Source organism: Telopea speciosissima, chromosome 9 (assembly GCF_018873765.1).
Source record: "Telopea speciosissima isolate NSW1024214 ecotype Mountain lineage chromosome 9, Tspe_v1, whole genome shotgun sequence".
Taxonomy (NCBI): Eukaryota; Viridiplantae; Streptophyta; class Magnoliopsida; order Proteales; family Proteaceae; genus Telopea; species Telopea speciosissima.
Genome location: NC_057924.1, coordinates 8,499,908 through 8,517,168, shown reverse-complemented (window position 1 = coordinate 8,517,168; position 17,261 = coordinate 8,499,908). Strand labels below are relative to the sequence as shown.

The 17,261-nt window shown below is 40.8% G+C and overlaps 2 protein-coding genes across 2 annotated transcripts in view; one reads left to right on the top strand and one right to left on the bottom strand.

Annotated features, from left to right (window-relative positions):
• LOC122638564 (histone-lysine N-methyltransferase ATXR3-like) overlaps positions 1–11,341 on the top strand; it is a 28,400-nt gene extending 17,059 nt beyond the window's left edge. Inside the window, exons 12-20 of the mRNA XM_043831414.1 lie at positions 7,687–7,786; positions 7,868–7,963; positions 8,270–8,437; positions 8,542–8,667; positions 8,837–8,890; positions 9,035–9,282; positions 9,374–9,482; positions 9,593–9,898; positions 10,907–11,341. Coding sequence (XP_043687349.1) covers positions 7,687–7,786; positions 7,868–7,963; positions 8,270–8,437; positions 8,542–8,667; positions 8,837–8,890; positions 9,035–9,282; positions 9,374–9,482; positions 9,593–9,898; positions 10,907–11,083 — 1,384 coding nt within the window. The 3' untranslated portion in view covers positions 11,084–11,341. The remainder of the gene's footprint in view (positions 1–7,686; positions 7,787–7,867; positions 7,964–8,269; positions 8,438–8,541; positions 8,668–8,836; positions 8,891–9,034; positions 9,283–9,373; positions 9,483–9,592; positions 9,899–10,906) is intronic.
• A 1,219-nt stretch (positions 11,342–12,560) lies between these two features.
• Positions 12,561–16,052, bottom strand: LOC122640950 (organic cation/carnitine transporter 4). Its single transcript, XM_043834247.1, has 2 exons — positions 15,556–16,052; positions 12,561–13,931 (listed from the first exon to the last, which is right to left on the bottom strand). Exons 1-2 carry the CDS (start codon positions 15,965–15,967, stop codon positions 12,760–12,762), a joined length of 1,584 nt encoding a protein of 527 aa, XP_043690182.1. The 5' UTR covers positions 15,968–16,052; the 3' UTR covers positions 12,561–12,759.
• Positions 16,053–17,261: the final 1,209 nt, after the last annotated feature.

The window sequence follows — 17,261 nt, the reverse complement described above, 5'->3', positions numbered from 1 at the left end:
TGCAACTTCAATCCCAAGGAAGTGCCAAAGAGATCCCAAGTCTTTAGTTTCAAACTCCTCTGCAAGTATAGATTTTAGATGGGAAATTTCATAATTGCTATTCCCAGTAATTACCATATCGTCTACATACACGATGAGGGCTGTAATCTGGGAACCAATTCTTTTCACAAACAAGGTGTGATCAGCCTGACTATGCCTATATCCAAAATTCTGCAGAGCGTTTAGGAATCATCCAAACCAGGCCCTGGGTGATTGCTTGACACCATACGGGGACTTCTTCAGCTTGCAAACACAGTCAACAGCATAGGGAAAAGAAAAGCCAAGAGGTGGGTCCATATAGACTTCTTCTTCAAGATCCCCATTCAGCAATGCATTTTTGACATCCAATTATTGGAGATCCCAACCCAAATTTGCAGCATAAGACAGTAATGCCCTTACTGAGTTCATCTTTGTTACAGGAGCAAAGGTTTCTTGATAGTCGATCTCATAGGCTTGGGTGAAGCCCTTTGCAACCAGATGTGCCTTTTAGCTTTCAACAGTGCCATCTGCCCTTTGCTTGACTTTGAACACCCATTTACATCCAACCAATTTCTTCCGTTCAGGGTGAGGAACAAGTTCCCAGGTACCATTTTTGTCCAAAACCTGCATTTCCTCTACCATAACAGCCTTCCAGTTTGGATCTTTAATAGTGTCTTTCCAATCTTGTGGGATAGCCACAAGAGACAAAGAGGAAACGAAGGCGCCCGATAGGAGGGTGATAAAGATTCATACGAAACAAAATGGGAAATGGGATGTTGTGTGTAGGAATGAACACCTTTCCTGACAGCAATAGGGCGGTCATCATGCAAAGGGTTAGCAAGATCAGGTAAATTATCAGAAGTAGGAGAACTATTACCTGTTTGTGAGGGCGAATTTGGTGGAGGCGCCACAATGGTTAATAGTAGGTTGTTCATGTACTCTGTTTCTTGTATCTATTATGAGTGTAGGTTCTTATGTCCAAAGGGGCAAAAATATTCTCATTCGTGTTGCCATTGTTGTCAATTGTAGGCTCCCCCTGACTAGATGGCTCCTCCTAACCAGAATTTTCCTGAATAATCAGCGGAAAATTTTATCAACAAGCAGGACCTGTCGTCAACTCTTCCTCAAGACTCTCCCCCTGAAGAGTTATCGTGAAATAAGGTTTAGATTTATGAAAGGTGACATCCATGGTGCCATAGAGACGGCGGGAAGGAGGGTGATAACATTTGTAACCCTTCTGAGTGGCCGAGTAACCAATGAAAACACACCGAAGAGCATGGGGATCCAACTTAGGCCGAGAAGGAGAGGAATTATGTGCAAAGCAAACACACCCAAATATTTTGGGAGGAAGGGAAGAGGTGATGTAGGTTTATCACCAAATTGGGCTTCTTTCCCTAGAAATAAGGCTAGGGTTGGGTTATGGACATGTTGGGCCTTTGAGCCCATGGGTTTTCTATGTAATAGGCCACTTTAATGGGCCTAAAATATGGGTACATAGGTTGCATACGGGATTTTAGCCCTATACTTAGTTTATTTTCATGTTTGAGTGTTTTAAATTGAACCGGTTGAAAAGTGCTTTTGTTCTGGTAGGTCAGTAACTCAAGTTGGTTAGGCTAGATTCGAACCCCCTCTTGGGTGTCTGGCTTCCTTTCACTCTCTTCGTACTTGAATCGGGTAACCATGTCTAACCCTAAAGTCCTTGCCCAAAGTCAGTCTTGCTTGAACCAGGAAACTCTTTATTATATATTAATTAGGTAGGGGGTAATTGTTGGAACTGGATCTCATGGATCTTTACTCGTGAACCTGAGCACCTTCGTAATGAATCATCTTAAATGCGATGCTATCGTGCCGTGCTTCGTTGAGCATTTGTAAGCTCCACTGGTCCAATTTAATTGATTTTAGAATATTCTTTTAGGGTAGAATCTTTTTAACTTAAGTTTTATTTTAGGGTCCACACCTCTACACGAATTTAGAGGGAGTGTTTTGTATTTAGACTCAGCCTGGGATTTATTATTCCTAGGCTGCTTAGGAATTTAGGCCTTTGGCCATTATAAATAAAGGCAAACCCATGGGGCTCCTCTTTATCTCACTGTTTATGAAATTTCTCTCTTGCAAGCTGCTGCAACTTCTCTTTTCTTGAAGATATGCTTTGTGTGTGATCAAAGCAAGGTGGGATTGGTGTGTGACCCAATTGACACCTTGCGGTGTGAAGCCCGGGTGGTTCGTTGGTGGGATTGGAGTTTAATCCGATCGACACTCTGCGGTGTGAAGCCCAAGTGGTTCTTTTCAAGTTCTCCTTCAAGTTTTCTGTTCAAGATTCAATTTTTATTCAAGTTCCTCCATCAATAAGCTGCTACCAATTACATTCTGCCATTGCAAGTAAGTATGAAATATTCCCCATCCCCCAATTCTGTTTCTAATCCTCTACAGCCCCTAACCCTTTCCTAGGCTGCATAGGAATTTAGGCCTTTGGCCATTATAAATAAAGGCAAACCGTGGGGCTCCTCTTTACCCTACTGTTTATGAAATTTCTCTCTTGCAAGCTGCTGCAACTTCTCTTCTCCTGAAGATATGCTTTGTGTGTGATCAAAGCAAGGTGGGATTGGTTTGTGATCCAATCAACACCTTGCGGTGTGAAGCCCGGGTGGTTCGTTGGTGGGATTGGAGTCTAATCCGATCGACACTCTGCGGTGTGAGGCCCAAGTGGTTCTCTTCAAGTTCTCCTTCAAGTTTTCTGTCCAAGATTCGATTTTTATTCAAGTTCATCCATCAATAAGCTGCTGCCGATTACATTCTGCCATTACAAGTAAGTATGAAATATTCCCCATCCTCCAGTTCTGTTTCTAATCCTCTACAGCCCCTAACCCTAAGTTCTCCCTTTTGTTTTCAATTTCCATAACCCTAGGTTACCCACAGACCTAACCAACCACCCAAATCTCATCAAACTTTGACCATAACATCTCCATCATACCCCCTACACTCGATCCTAGCTTCTGCCCCAAACCCATCATCAAAACCCTAACCTTCCCCTTTTATTTTCTTAAATTTTCCTAAACCTAATTCACTCACAGCCCTAACCCACCATCAAATTTCATCCAATTTTGAACCAAAGCACCCTCACAGTACCTCCTCCACTCGAACTTAACTTCTGCCCCATCCCATCATTGAAACCCTAATTTCCCTCATCTTCATTATTTCCCCAAAACCCTAAAATTCTACCTAGACAAATCAAACCATAAAAAACCTTCCATACTTTGGCCGCGTGCTCATCTCCACCCTAGGAGAACTCGATCCAAAGCCCCACCTTTAAATCCTACTATAAACCCTAAAATCTTCCAGTTCCCTCTTTTCAAAAACCCGAAACCCAAAACCCTAATCTGCTGCCAGCTGAATCCTTACACCTCCACTCACCAATTCATCACTAGACCAATATTGTTAGACTTCCCTATACCTGCCTAGCAAAACCACACCTTCAAACCCTAACCTAACCCTAACCCTAACCCTAAATTTAGACTAAAATTCCATTTTCTGCCCAATAGGACTGCCTGTTCATAGCAGATCCTGCTGCTTGGCTCCTAGTTGGTACCCTTGCCACCTAGGACTACAGGCAATGCTAGGGTCCAGAAGAAAGGAGAGAGGTGCCTTAAAGTTAAGGACCCTGGAGGGAACCCTATTGATGAGATAGTCAGCAGTAAGAACGACATCTCCCCAATAGGTATTGGGAACACCAGTGGTGAACATCAAAGCACGGGTCACATCCAGGAGATGACGATTCTTCCTTTTAGGGATGCCTTTTTGCTCTAGTGTCTTTACATAGGAAGTCTGTGAGAGTATACCATGGGAGGAGAGAGAGTCTTGAAAATTATTGTCAACATATTCCGTACCATTATCACTACGAAGTACTCTTACAGTAGCATTAAATCAAAGACAAAGCGTGCTATGAAAAGATTTGAAACAAGAAAAAGCATCAGATTTGTGATGGAGGAGGTAAACCCATGTGAGGCGTGTGCAATTATCAATAAAAGCAATGAACCAACGAAATCCATTGCGATCAACGGTCCTAGGGGGACCCCATATATCAAAATGAATGATTGTAAAATCAATTTTACTGTTACTAATAGGGTAAGAGTTTCCTGTGTGTTTAGCAAATTCACACATCACAATTTAATTGTTCCAAACCACAAATTCGAACCAAATCAGGAAACATAGAACGTAAAATATGAAATGAAGGGTGCCCCAAACGGCGATGCCAGTGAAGAAGCTTTGGCATAGCACCTATCAGCATGGTACTAAATCTCGTTTCGTTTCGGTGTTTTGGTCTGACCGAAATTTCCGAGATACCGAAATTTCTTTTTTGACGAAATTTCGTCGAAATATGGTATTTTTCTGTGGGTGTAAAATGCCAAAAATGATCGAGATTTCCGAGATTTTCGAAACGAGATGACCGAAAATTTTGAAATATTGCATTTTTTCATATTGGACTTGCGTTTCGTTTCGGACAGGTCGAGATACCCGAAATATTCGATATCTCGACCGAAATTTCGTGAGTTTTAGTACTATGCCTACCAGAACGAAGCGTGTGAGCAGAAGATGGTGCTGGGACAGCTGGAGGAGACTCCAAGTTATAGAGACACCATCACAGACCCAGCCATACCCAACCGTTGCACCCGTCACCAGATCCTGAAACAACCAATGGGTGGAAATAAAGTGAATGGAACAATTTAAACGATAAATGGACAAAGGATTGGCACATTACTTTGGGACATGCAAAACTGAGGAAAGACGAAGGTGGGAACCACAAGAAATGGAACCTTTACTCGAGATGGATGACATAGACCTGTTGGCAACATGTACCTTATCCCGGCCAGAACAAGGAGAATAGGTACGGAAAACTGTTGAGTCACTAGTCATATGGTCAGTAGCACCGGAGTCTATTAACTAGAAAGGACTCATAGAGGAGACAGGGAAATTACTTGACTTTGGCAAGGTTAGAAACAGGAGAAGTAGAACTAGTAGTTACTTGTGTCACCAATTTTTTGGATAGCAGCCATTTAATCCGCAGAAAAAGGAGCCGTGGCCGGAGGAGCAGGGCCTGTGTTGGATACTTCTGAGAGATGAGACTGGGATCGAGTACTGACCGGTTTAGGGTTGCATCCACCCTTGGGACACCCATGAAGCTTCCAGTAAGTTTCCCATGTATGACGGGGCTGACTACAATGATCACATTTCACAGGTTCTCGTGCAATAGCCTTTGAGGAATCCATGGGAAGAGATGCAGGTGGTGTGGTAAGCAGAGCAGATCTGACCAGTTTTGTGGAGGGCATCATAACAGTTCAGTGATGTTCATACACACGTTCCATCTCCTTTTGGAAAGTACCAGTATCCTTAGTGTGAACCATGGGAAAGGGATGATAGAAGTCCAATTGTTGCCAAAGTGTAGTCAGGGCAGCGTAATAGGCAGTGAGAGACAGCTCCTTCTGAGAAGTATTGCGAACTTGACGACGAATCTCATAGATCTGGGCATAATTTCCTGCTTACGAATAAGTCTGACGGACTGCATCCCATAGGTCTTTGGCGGAATTAAAGAAGACAAAGCTGGGACTAACTAAAGGTTCCATGGAATTAATCAGAAAAGACATTACCAAAGCATCATTGGAGGACTATGTAGCCGCACCAGTAGGATCTGTAGGCTGTGGAGTTTCTCCTGTAACAAGTCCTGCATATATGTCCTCGAAGGGTAAGAAGATAGGGATGGGACAATGTGAGATAATTCTGGCCATTCAACTTTATACGGCCAAGTTGGAGAGTATTCGAATGCCCAGTGGAGGTACCAGAACGTCCAAGAGATGGCAATGGAGAGGTACCCGTGGAGGTGACACTTGTGTTCTCGTCAGTCATGGTAACAATAAGGTAGGAAGATCACCTTACAACTGAAAGAGGCAGCGAGGCGGTAACGCCGAACGGACTAATCACAGCTAGAGAGGCCGGCTGAAAGAAGCACAACGACTGGTGATTTGTGGCAGTGGCGGCGCCGGAGAAAGGGTGCGCCGATGGAGGTGGGCACAACGACTTGCTGGTTGTGGCGGCAGCATCGACAGAGAGAGAAGTCGATAGTGGAGGTGCAACGACTGGTGGGTCGTGGCTGATGAGGCACGATGACTGGTTGTCGTGATGGCACCGGCAAAGAGGGCCGGCGAGGTGGAGTGGCGAAAAAAAAAACACCAGCAAGGAAGGTTGGTGAACAGGGTGGTAGAACGTGCGATGATTGAGACGCGGTAGAATGGGAAAATCAAGAGTGCATAGTGCGGTGATTGTCTACCATGCTAGACAAGGAGGCTACGGCCTCCAACGAGAGGCGGAGGCGGTGATGGTGAAGAACAATGCGAAAAACGAGAAATATCTCCTAGGGTTTTGGGCTTTGATACCAAGTTCAGAATCAGAGTTGGGAGAATATTATGACATCTCATTAATGACAGAGGTACACTTTATTTATGATGAGAATTACAGCCCAAGTCCAAACTAGTCAAAAAGGGAAAAAATAGGAAAACAATAAAACCCTAAAGTAAAGACAAATTATTCCAATCCCACGGTTCTAAACAGAAACATCAAGACTGGCTCTTCCTTGATGACATAGATTGCTAAAACTTCTTCAACATTAACCTCAATTTCAGGTTCTGGTTCTCTGATTGGAGGTTTCCTCTCTTGTTGCTCTTTGGAAGATGAAGGTAGAGTGTTTGGTATGCCCCAACTCTGCTCAATTCGAGTCTACTGAGTATTCAGCTGGTTCATCGACTCACATATCTGATTCATTTGTTCTTGTTTGTGCTGTTTCTCCATTGCTCCGTTGCAGGGGGGCGTCACTTGCTCTGCAAGGAAGGGAGAAAAATTGATGAACATTGCCATGTAAGAAATGAACAGAATAAATGGGATATCTATTTCCCCCCCCCCCCTTCCCTATGTTTTTGGGGGAAGGGGGTTGCAACTAAGTCAAATAGAATATGAATGCTCCAGCAGCAGGATGATATCTATTAATGCTTTTTAGAAGCTTCTAAACTCGGTTTAAATTCTTGATAACCTTTAATTGGATTTAATTATACCAGCAGAGGAATGAAATGAGTTGCTTGGGTTACATGAATGTTGCGGTGCAGTTCTATGGAATTGGGTTCTTTACCAGTGCTCAAAATGAAATTGCTTTTATTGTAACTTAATTAAATGATTCTTTTCAAATATCTCTGTCTGTATGTTCATCTTTGTATTTCTAGGCACATTTAAGCATGATATATACAGTGACCTGAATATTTTAGTATTAATCCCAACTAACAAGGCTGGCCTCTAGCTGCAGTGCTAATATAGTGAAAGATTTTCTGCAGTGTTAATGTTGTGTTTACTCTGCTCCAAGTCACATCTATAGGGATTTTCTGCCCATTCAAATTGGTGTTTCTTTTTTTTAAGGGGGGGGGGGGGGAGGGAATAAATTACATGCAGATGTGCTTTTAGAATGCTCTCTCCCCCTTATTTTTATTCTGAGGATTCATCTTGTCACTTATATTCTGAATCTTATGCTTTAAGTCGTATTTCCTTTGTACAATTCTTCCTTGTTCACTCTATTAAGAGCTTTGGTTCCTAATTTGCTAATGTTGTACTTACCCATCTTCTTTGTGGGAACAGAGTTACTGCAGTAGATGGTCGGTACCTAATTGGAGTTTACACTGTAAGACCAATTAGTTATGGTGAGGAGATCACATTTGATTATAACTCTGTAACAGAGGTGTGTATCTTCCGTCTTTTTGTGTCCTATGTATTTAAAAGGGTAGTACCTATTAATTCATTTCACTTGTTTCTGCTTCAGAGTAAGGAAGAGTATGAAGCTTCTGTTTGTCTGTGCGGCAGCCAAGTCTGCAGGGGAAGCTATTTGAATTTGACTGGTGAAGGGGCTTATCAAAAGGTGCAAACTGCAAGGGAAATTTTTTCGTTACTTTTTCATTAATTAAATCTATAGTAGAGGAACCAATCAAGATAAAAAGAACAATGACAAAAAAAGATATTCGAAGGGGACCATTGGTGGACCCTACCATGATCTGGCTTATTTATGGTTACCTATTTTTCCCCTTTCTCTGCCCAATGTTTTATTGTTAACTTTTTTTTTTACTTTTTTTAGTCAAATGTTTATTTGTACTAAAACATTTTCTATGTTCGCAGTTCCTTTTTCAAATTATGGTCTTTTTGTTAACCGGAGTTCCATGTCTGTCAGATACTGAAAGAGTCTCATGGAATGTTAGACCGTCATCAGTTGATGTTAGAGGCATGTGAGTTGAATTTAGTTTCTGAAGATGACTATATGGACTTGGGAAGAGCTGGTTTAGGTGCTTGTTTGCTTGATGGGTTGCCTGATTGGGTGATTGCATATTCAGCTCGTCTGGTAGGTGTCCTTGCTGCCTTCCTTGCTCTATGTTTGAAGTTTGAACATATTTTGAATAAACCTTCTCAGTTTGGTGTCTGAAATACTTGTATATGTGGGTGAAGGTGAGGTTTATAAATTTTGAGAGAACAAAACTTCCTGAGGAGATTTTGACGCATAATATTGAAGAGAAGAGGAAATTCTTTCTAGATATTTGCCTAGATACTGAGAAGAGTGATGCCGAGGTCCAGGTAACTGTTGTTTACTCTGACTCTGACTCCGACTGTGTGTGTGTGTGTGTGCCAGTCCACGCGTGCAGGTGCACACATGATAGATGCACATCACGTATGATGACGGTCTTGTATGCATGGGATTAGGTTTATGGTTAGCTTATGAATGTTCAATTTATTTCCACCGCAGGCTGAGGGTGTCTACAACCAAAGACTTCAAAATCTGGCTGTAACTCTTGACAAGGTGCTTGCCTTTCTCCCCCGTAGTTTAGTCTTCCTGTTCACATTATAGTGTTATGAAATTGGACTTTCCTGGTTTCTTGGTTTCATTGCCTTGATCTATTATCTGGATTAATTTAGTTTGTTCTGCATGAAATTAATGTTTCAGGTGAGGTATGTAATGAGAAGTGTATTTGGTGACCCAAAGAAAGCCCCCCCACCACTAGAGAAGCTAAGTCCTGAGGAAGTAGTTTCTGTCCTCTGGAAAGGGGAGGGATCACTCGTCGAAGAATTACTTCAGTGCATGGCTCCTCATGTAGAAGGGAATTTGCTAAATGATCTCAAGTCCAAGATTGCTGTGCATGACCCATCTGGTTCCGATGATCTACGGACTGAACTAAAAAAATCTTTATTATGGTAAACTGAGTGAATGGTCTTGCTGCTTCTGTTACATTACAACCTTCCCTAGTTCTGATTCTCACTAATTTCTTGTTTGAACTCTTATAAGGTTGAGAGATGAGGTCCGGAATCTTCCTTGTACATATAAGTGCCGGCATGATGCTGCTGCTGACTTGATCCACATTTACGCTCATACAAAATGTTTTTTCAGAGTCCATGTGAGTTGGAATTCTTCAGCCAAAAATTTTCAGGATTTATAATAAATTAATTTGATGAGCTAGGTTATAGTTTGCTCTTCCTCTGATCAAGGAGAATTTTCTATATGCAGGAGTATAAGACTTTAACATCTCCCCCTGTTTACATTAGCCCTCTTGACTTGGGCCCAAAGTACACTGATAAATTGGGATCAGGTTTCCAGGAGTATCGCAAGACATATGGTGAGAATTATTGTTTAGGGCAGTTGATTTATTGGCATATTCAGAATTATGCTGATCCAGACTGTCAGCTTGGGAGAGCAAGAAGGGGTTGTTTGTTGTTGCCTGACATTGCCTCCTTCTATGCTAAGGCCCAGAGGCCATCAATGCGACAACGTGTTTATGGTCAGAGAACCCTCAGATTTATGCTTGCAAGAATGGTGAGAGTACATGCTGACTTCACCTTCCAGTTCCTATAGTTCTTACTCACTAATTTTTCCTTCTTTTTCTTTTTTCTGGGAGAGTGGGGTGTTGGGGGCCTTGGGATGATGAATAAGAGTGAAATATGGATATATCTGTGATGGGCTGGGCCTTCTAATGGTTGGTTTGAGTTGTAAACTACCCAACAAAGAATTGAGCTGACAATAGATCTATTTCTCCTTTGTTGGACTAGTAGCCTGGGTAGATGATGTCATAGCCACTAACAATATATCTGATACATTTCAAAATCCAAATGGTTATATCATGTTTAATTTAAGAATATATGTAGGACAAGAGGTTTCGGTGTAGTGTATGCATAAACATGTACACAGCCACTTAGTGGCCAAGATGGGATCACAGGAGGATCAAAGTGTCCTGTCTCTAACCCCTCCATATATTGGGCTACTGATGATTCACATTTGGCATCAAAGACGTGGTCCATGTGCTGTTTGTTTGCTTAGTTCTTTTTCTTTCCAAATCATGCCTACGTGTGTTTGGCTGTTATTTTTACACTCTTCTTTGCGTGTACGACACTTTGCATTGGACAAACTGATCTTCTATGTTTCTTTACATGAATAAATCTGTTGTCGAAAACTAAGAACAAGTAGGGTTGTCAAAGGCATGAGACTGCTGTGGAAGGCTAAACTTGTAAAAATTTATTGGTGAGATGGCTTATAATGTGTCTATTCTGAACTGTTGGAGAAATTAGGGGCACTTTCGATTGGCCACACCTTAGATTTTCCCATATATTCTATAGATGGTACCTGTTCTGGGTTGTAACAGTATATATACTGACCCTCTCATTTTTCCTATGCATTGGTGACAGGACCCAATTATCAGGTTGGGTTGTTGGATAGAGCAGTTCTATTGGACTGCCAATCTAAACCTACCAGTGGGGATGAAGGGTTGTAAGTTAATATTTCGTCTCTAGGTTGAGATGCTTATAAGATTTCTTGTGTTCTTATCAGGAGAAACAGCAGCAGAGACCATGGCCCAAGGACAGGATATGGTCGTTCAACAGTGCCCCACAAGTTTTTGGTAGTCCGATGCTGGATGCTGTTCTTATGAAGTCCCCACTGGACAAGGAGATGGTACATTGGTTGAAAAGCAGACCTGCTGTTTTCCAGGCTATGTGGGACCAGTGAATGTGGGAGGCCTGGGATTATTGACCCCTCCATTTGTTTTGGAATGATTATTTTGTTTTATTTCACAGCTGTCCCATTTAACCTGGGAATTGGTAATCATTTCAAAACAAGAGATTCCCCTGTGCTTCTCTTTGTCCACAATTCCTTTGTACAGTTTAGTTCTCTTCTTTGTAATTCGTATTCATTGTTCAGCAGTAGAACATTGGTTCTTTCTTTTTATAATTAATCTAAAAAGAGAAAGGTTTCATTTCATGTTCACCTTCTGTATCCCGTCTTACCACTTCTCTTTTATCCCTTTATGGATCCATTCATTTGAACAGTTTCAAAGAATCCAATGGGAAGCATTTTCTTCCTCTTTAAAGTGAAGCATTTCTTGTTCCATTGTATTACAATCTCTGTTATTTCCAGTTCAATGAGGTGAGGACAAACCCAAAACCCCTCTGTTTTAGTATAATTATTCATTCAACAGGAACAGAGGGGGTTAAAGCTGTGACTGTTTAAGATCATCAAGAGAGGTTGCCATTGTTTTGGGTAATATAAAGAAGGGTGTGGTGATTGCAGTTTGTGATTCGGTGTATCAGAACATCCCATGGCTTGACTGCAGATTCTTCACTTGTACTCCGAGGAGCTCAACTTTTCCATGGAAAATGAATCAATCATGTTAATCCTCTGGAAACTGTTTGTATGTGTATGTTGGGCAGAAGAAGAGTTCAAACACGAGTCCTTAACCAACAAAATTCTTCATACGTCTATGCCTATTCAGTTTCAAGCTCCTACATGTGTAGTCGTTTGAAACTGAATAGGATTTGAATTATCCCAAGCACATTGTGTGGTGGTTTGAGAATTTTGTATTTATAAACAAATTGTAAATCTATGAGATGTATAAGAGATATATATAAGTTTGTTAACTTCAATTTAGGAGAGACGTTTGAGGAGTTTTGTTGGTTGAGGGCTTGCGTTTGAACTCTTCTTGTGACCATTGAGATTGTGCCTTAACAATAAGGTCTACTAGAGGGTGTGCAATTGTCATGAGATAAACGTTAAAAGTTCATATAAAGTGGGTGCCTTCGAACAAAATGGTAGATGGTTTGCCAGGGGAACAAGAAACCACTTGATACTTGGGTCTTTACTCTAGGGCCTATCTACCAACCGTCTTAAAGGGATTAACAGTGCAACAAAAGGCCAAAGAGATTCATTCAAACATTACTGAAGAAGGATTTATATTGAGAAATGCTTTGTTGTAGAAATTGGAAATAAAATGCCCAATCTCTTCTGTCTGTACTCTGCAGACACCACTTTATTACAGCAGAAAGAACTTGATTTCCTCCACAGGCAAGTCTCACACCAGTCACTCCAGTCTGGTTTGTAATCGGCCTGCCTCCTACCTCTCCCAAATTAAAAAGTGCAGTATGAAAGAGAGCATTTATCCGTTCACAGCACTACAAATTTTCTGTAAAATTTTTTGTGCTTGCCTTAGTCTTACTATGGTGTGAGCTTTAATTCATGTTTGTCAAAAATGTGAATCCAAAAACCAGAATAGAGGCACTGTTGAAGATAATTGACTACCTTACACATGAACATATGGTATTGAAATTTGTTCTTGTTGCATATGGCTCTTAAAAAGAGATTAACAAAAATGGTGTAAGAAACATCCAACTTATGATCAGAAAACAGCTTCATGGCCCTCTCCATACATTAGCTCCATCCTCTATTCCAGCCATGGTGTCATACAATGGGTGGTTCAAAGTCTCTGGCAGGTAGAATGAAAGCAAACCGCCAGCAATTCCACACACACCAAATACTGCAAATGGAAACCCCCCACCCAAAACCACCACCAATGGTGCTAATATTGCTCCCATTTGCCCGGTTAGAGTTGCACACCCAAGGGCTGCATTCCTAACAACAGTTGGAAACAGTTCAGCTATGTAAATAAACAACAAATTATAGGTTGCAGCCATTCCAAATATACCAAAAATTCCACAAACCATCCGCACCAACCTCCATATGCCATTGTTCCCAACTAAACTCCCCACCAAGCAGAACAATCCACTAAACCACATTGTCCCTATTGCCAATGGCTTCCGTCCAAACCTGTCCAGCAGAATTGCTGATAATGTGAATGCTGGCATCTCTGCAATAGCATTAAGGATTACACTGAGGTAAAGATTGGTTTTAAGATTGACGACGTTCAGGCTCAATCCATAGTATACAACAGAGCACATGAAGCTGATGGCAACTGTTAGAAATAGGCGCATCCGAGTAACAGGCGATCGAATGACATCAAAGAGGGAACCTGTAACAGCCTCAGTTGTTGATTCCTTGTTATTGAAACCATTTGAGGTTTTGTCATTGATATCCTCGTCTAGAGCAAGCTGAACTCCATCAGGAAGATGTTTACCATTGCATTGAGCGATGCTACGCATGACATTCATGGCTTGGTTGACCTTTCTACGAATGAGGTACCACCGAGGGGATTCAGAAATGAAGGGGATGACCATTAGTAGAAAGAGGATGGAAGGAAGAGAGGAAGCAACATAAAGAACACGCCATGACCGAAACACATATGCTATGGCTGCAAGAATTGAAATGCCTGTGGAGAAGAAGTAGAATGTTGACATTCCTGCGGCACCACGCTTAGAGGGGCCAACAGGTTCGGTGGCAAGTACAAAGGCACAAAGCCCCACCCCACCAGTGCTGAAGCCAGTTAGGAAACGAAGAGCAATGTAGACCCAGTAGGATGGAGCTAATGCCGTCAAACACCCAGAAATAGCATTTATGATGCAAACAACTGTTAGAGAACCTTTCCTTCCGAGAAATGAATCTGAAAGATGACCAAATACTCCTGCACCTGGAAGGAATATTCAAATGTATCAATCATATTATTATTCAATTCTGTATCATGACCTTCAAGCAATTTTACTGTTCACCACATATGTAGTTTAGAAGATTAATGAAGTAACCTTGTTTACATGTGCAATGTTATATGAATAAACTCTAGATTTATACAACAACCACCTAGATGATTTTCTCATTGATACTATGTGTACAACTGGTGATACATCTCTTGGATTATGATTGAGCCCAGATACCTAAAATATTCAATTTTTGCAGAATCTCCCTCTTATTAATTTTCACCATCTCGTTATTTGTCCTCGTATAACTAAAATTACACACTACATACTCCTTTTCGTTCTACTTATCTTAAAACCTATTGATTCTAAAGTTGATCACCATAACTCGAACTTGGCATTAATCCCTGCTTTTGTCTCATTTACCAAACCACTATCATCTGCAAAAAAACATACATCACAGTTCATCTTTATTGGGTGAATCATCAATGATAATCGTAAAAAAATAAGGGCTTAAAGTTGATCCTTGATGTAGTCCAATTGTAATTGGGAATTCACAACCTTGAACTCCCACAGTTCTTACACTAGTCATCATACCATCATACATATCTTTAATTATGTTCAGATATTTACTTGAAACACTTTTCTTCTCTAGTACTTGCTAAATTAACTCTTTAGGGACTGTATCATAAACTTTTTCTAAGTCAATAAAGACCATATGAGATCCTCGGTGAAAAGATGTGTCCGAGTTTCTCCCCCCAAAAAAAAAAGAAAAAAAAAAAAAGAAAAAGGGAAGGAGGGCTGATCTGGCTTCAAGATCTCCTTCCTAGTGTATGATTCTCATCAGTAGTTACTGTTTACTGATGGACTTTATGTTCTAGAGAAGGCAAATTTTAATGCACCGGCTAAACTACAAAACAAAGGATTTCTTTTATTACCATAATTGCCCGTTAAAGATTTATCCATCCATTTGTTATCATCATTTTATATAATAAATTATCATAACCAAAGAGAAGATAAACCCAGTTCATCACATCATGCTTTATCAGTCAACCCACCAACCTTTTCTTACCCCTTTTCTATCTCCACATGCTCCACTCTTCCACCCAACCCATCCATCTCCAGAGACGTGTATGCTTACATCACTCCTTTAATATCCTACTGTTTGGGCATTTCCTCTACCACTCATCATTTTCTAATTTCTTAAGGGTTTTCCATTCTAGAAAGGAAGATTGCAGGTCCCACCACAATGTCCAATCCAAGCTTATCATCTCGATTAAGATGTGTCTTAAACTTCCTATGTAATTGGAATCAGTTGCTCACTAATCCCTGATTAAGTTGGTAAAACATGTAGATCCTTACATAGGATTTCCAAGTTCAAACACCCCTGAAAGAATTTGTAACTAGGATATACTGAAACAGGTTAAAGTCCAGGACTTCAAGAACATAAATGGAGAAGAAACACACAAAAAATCCTCAAAACCCCTCTCCCCCAAAATGAAAATCTCTGAAACAGAATTAGCTCAAATAATGAATTTAAGAGAAGAGATTCTTGTAATTAGTTCCCAAGATTTGAAGAATAAAATTGAAGTAAATGGTTGGATGAAGGGAAGATATACTAACCTATCATACAGCCGGCGAAGAAAGTAGATTGAACCAAACCCACCAAGTACTTATGTTCACAGATGAGACCCCATTCAGAGACCGTGGAGCTTCCAGAACCACCGACCCATTCCCACGATGTGGGTTCCAATCCACACATATCCTTCCGCATCGACTGATCAAAACAACTCGACCCTGCTTCACCCTGAGTACATCTCCAGGCAGGTTCATGATCTGCAAAAATCATGACCATGGTATGGAAAGCTTCCAAGGCCCAGGCCAAGCTTGTGAGAACGAAGTGCCTGAATTGCCACGATCCAAACTCGCCCGTGTATCTCTGAAGCATATCATCAATACTGATCCTCTCATCGGTTGGTTCCTTCGGCGGTGATAGCAATGCCGACGTGAGGTCATGGTCGCCGGGATCAGACATCGACGCCGGGTTTTGCAATCTTGGATGGAATGAATGGAAAGAGGTGAAGAAGGCTCAGAAATGAATATCTGAAGCCTTCGGGTTTTCCGTTCTCGGTATTAATATTGAAGGAATACCATTTGGGATTTGGGTTGAGTGGAGTTTCCCTGTACGGCTTGTTCCATATATATACGGCGTAAAATACGCTATGAAGAAGAATACTAATGTACACCTTTCAATCACGTGGTGCATTCTGAGCAGTTGATTGTTTTCTGAAAAAGATTTTTGATTTTTTGATTTAGAACAATTTTATTAACAGACGATACACCAATTGAGAGAAAGGAAGCATGCATGCATGTGAATGACTGAAGCATGAATATGAGGTGCTATCGAGACCCTAAGTCCTCCTTTGAGACCTTTTTTCCCTTCACTCTACCCCCATGTTTACCAATTTGTGAACTTTTTTTTTTTTTGAAAATTTAATATTCATCTGAAATTTAAAATGTTCTTATGGCGTGTCGTACATGTAGGACTGTCTGTCAAAGTTACTCTCAAAATGGATGTCCGTCGATTCTTGTGATGAATTCATTTGCCACCTTCTTTTATCATGTGATTGTCCTAAGCGTATCTGGGCATTTGACCCTCTCGGATTGAGAACAAAACTTCTCTCTAGTCCTTTGGCACATTTGTGTGCTTCTCTCCTTAAGTCTAAAGTGATCGATAAACAATATTCAATTTATTTTTATTTTTCTTTTCTATTTTTATAATTGATTGTTATTTTATATAGAATGTAAGGAACAAGGTTCTTAAAGGATTGGCCAAGGTTGATCTTATGTTGGTCTAAAGGATGTACTGAAATGGCTCTCTGATATCCACCCTTCATCCAATGCATCAATCTTAAATGCATCTCCACAAATCACACACCCCATCTCTATGATGTATTATGTTTCTAATCCAGATTTATAACTCTTTGGTTTAATTTGCGCAAACATATATGACCCTCGATCAATTAAGATTAATCGGGTGAGCATTTTGCATTTTGCTAGCTGGACAGGATGTTTTAACATCTGCAGGTTGTCTACCAACCCACGATGCATTGGAGGCTGAGTTATATGGACTTCTGCAGGGATGGAAACATGTTGCGAAAGCTAAAATCAAACTTGAAGGTTTTTTGTGCCAACATAGGGATCTCTATACTCTATCCTACACCCAATTGATCAAAAGTACGTACCTACCATGGAACCTCGTTAATTTTTTTTTTTCAATTAACTGAAGCAACTAACAATTTTACTAAAGTTAGAATTAACTGATGTAG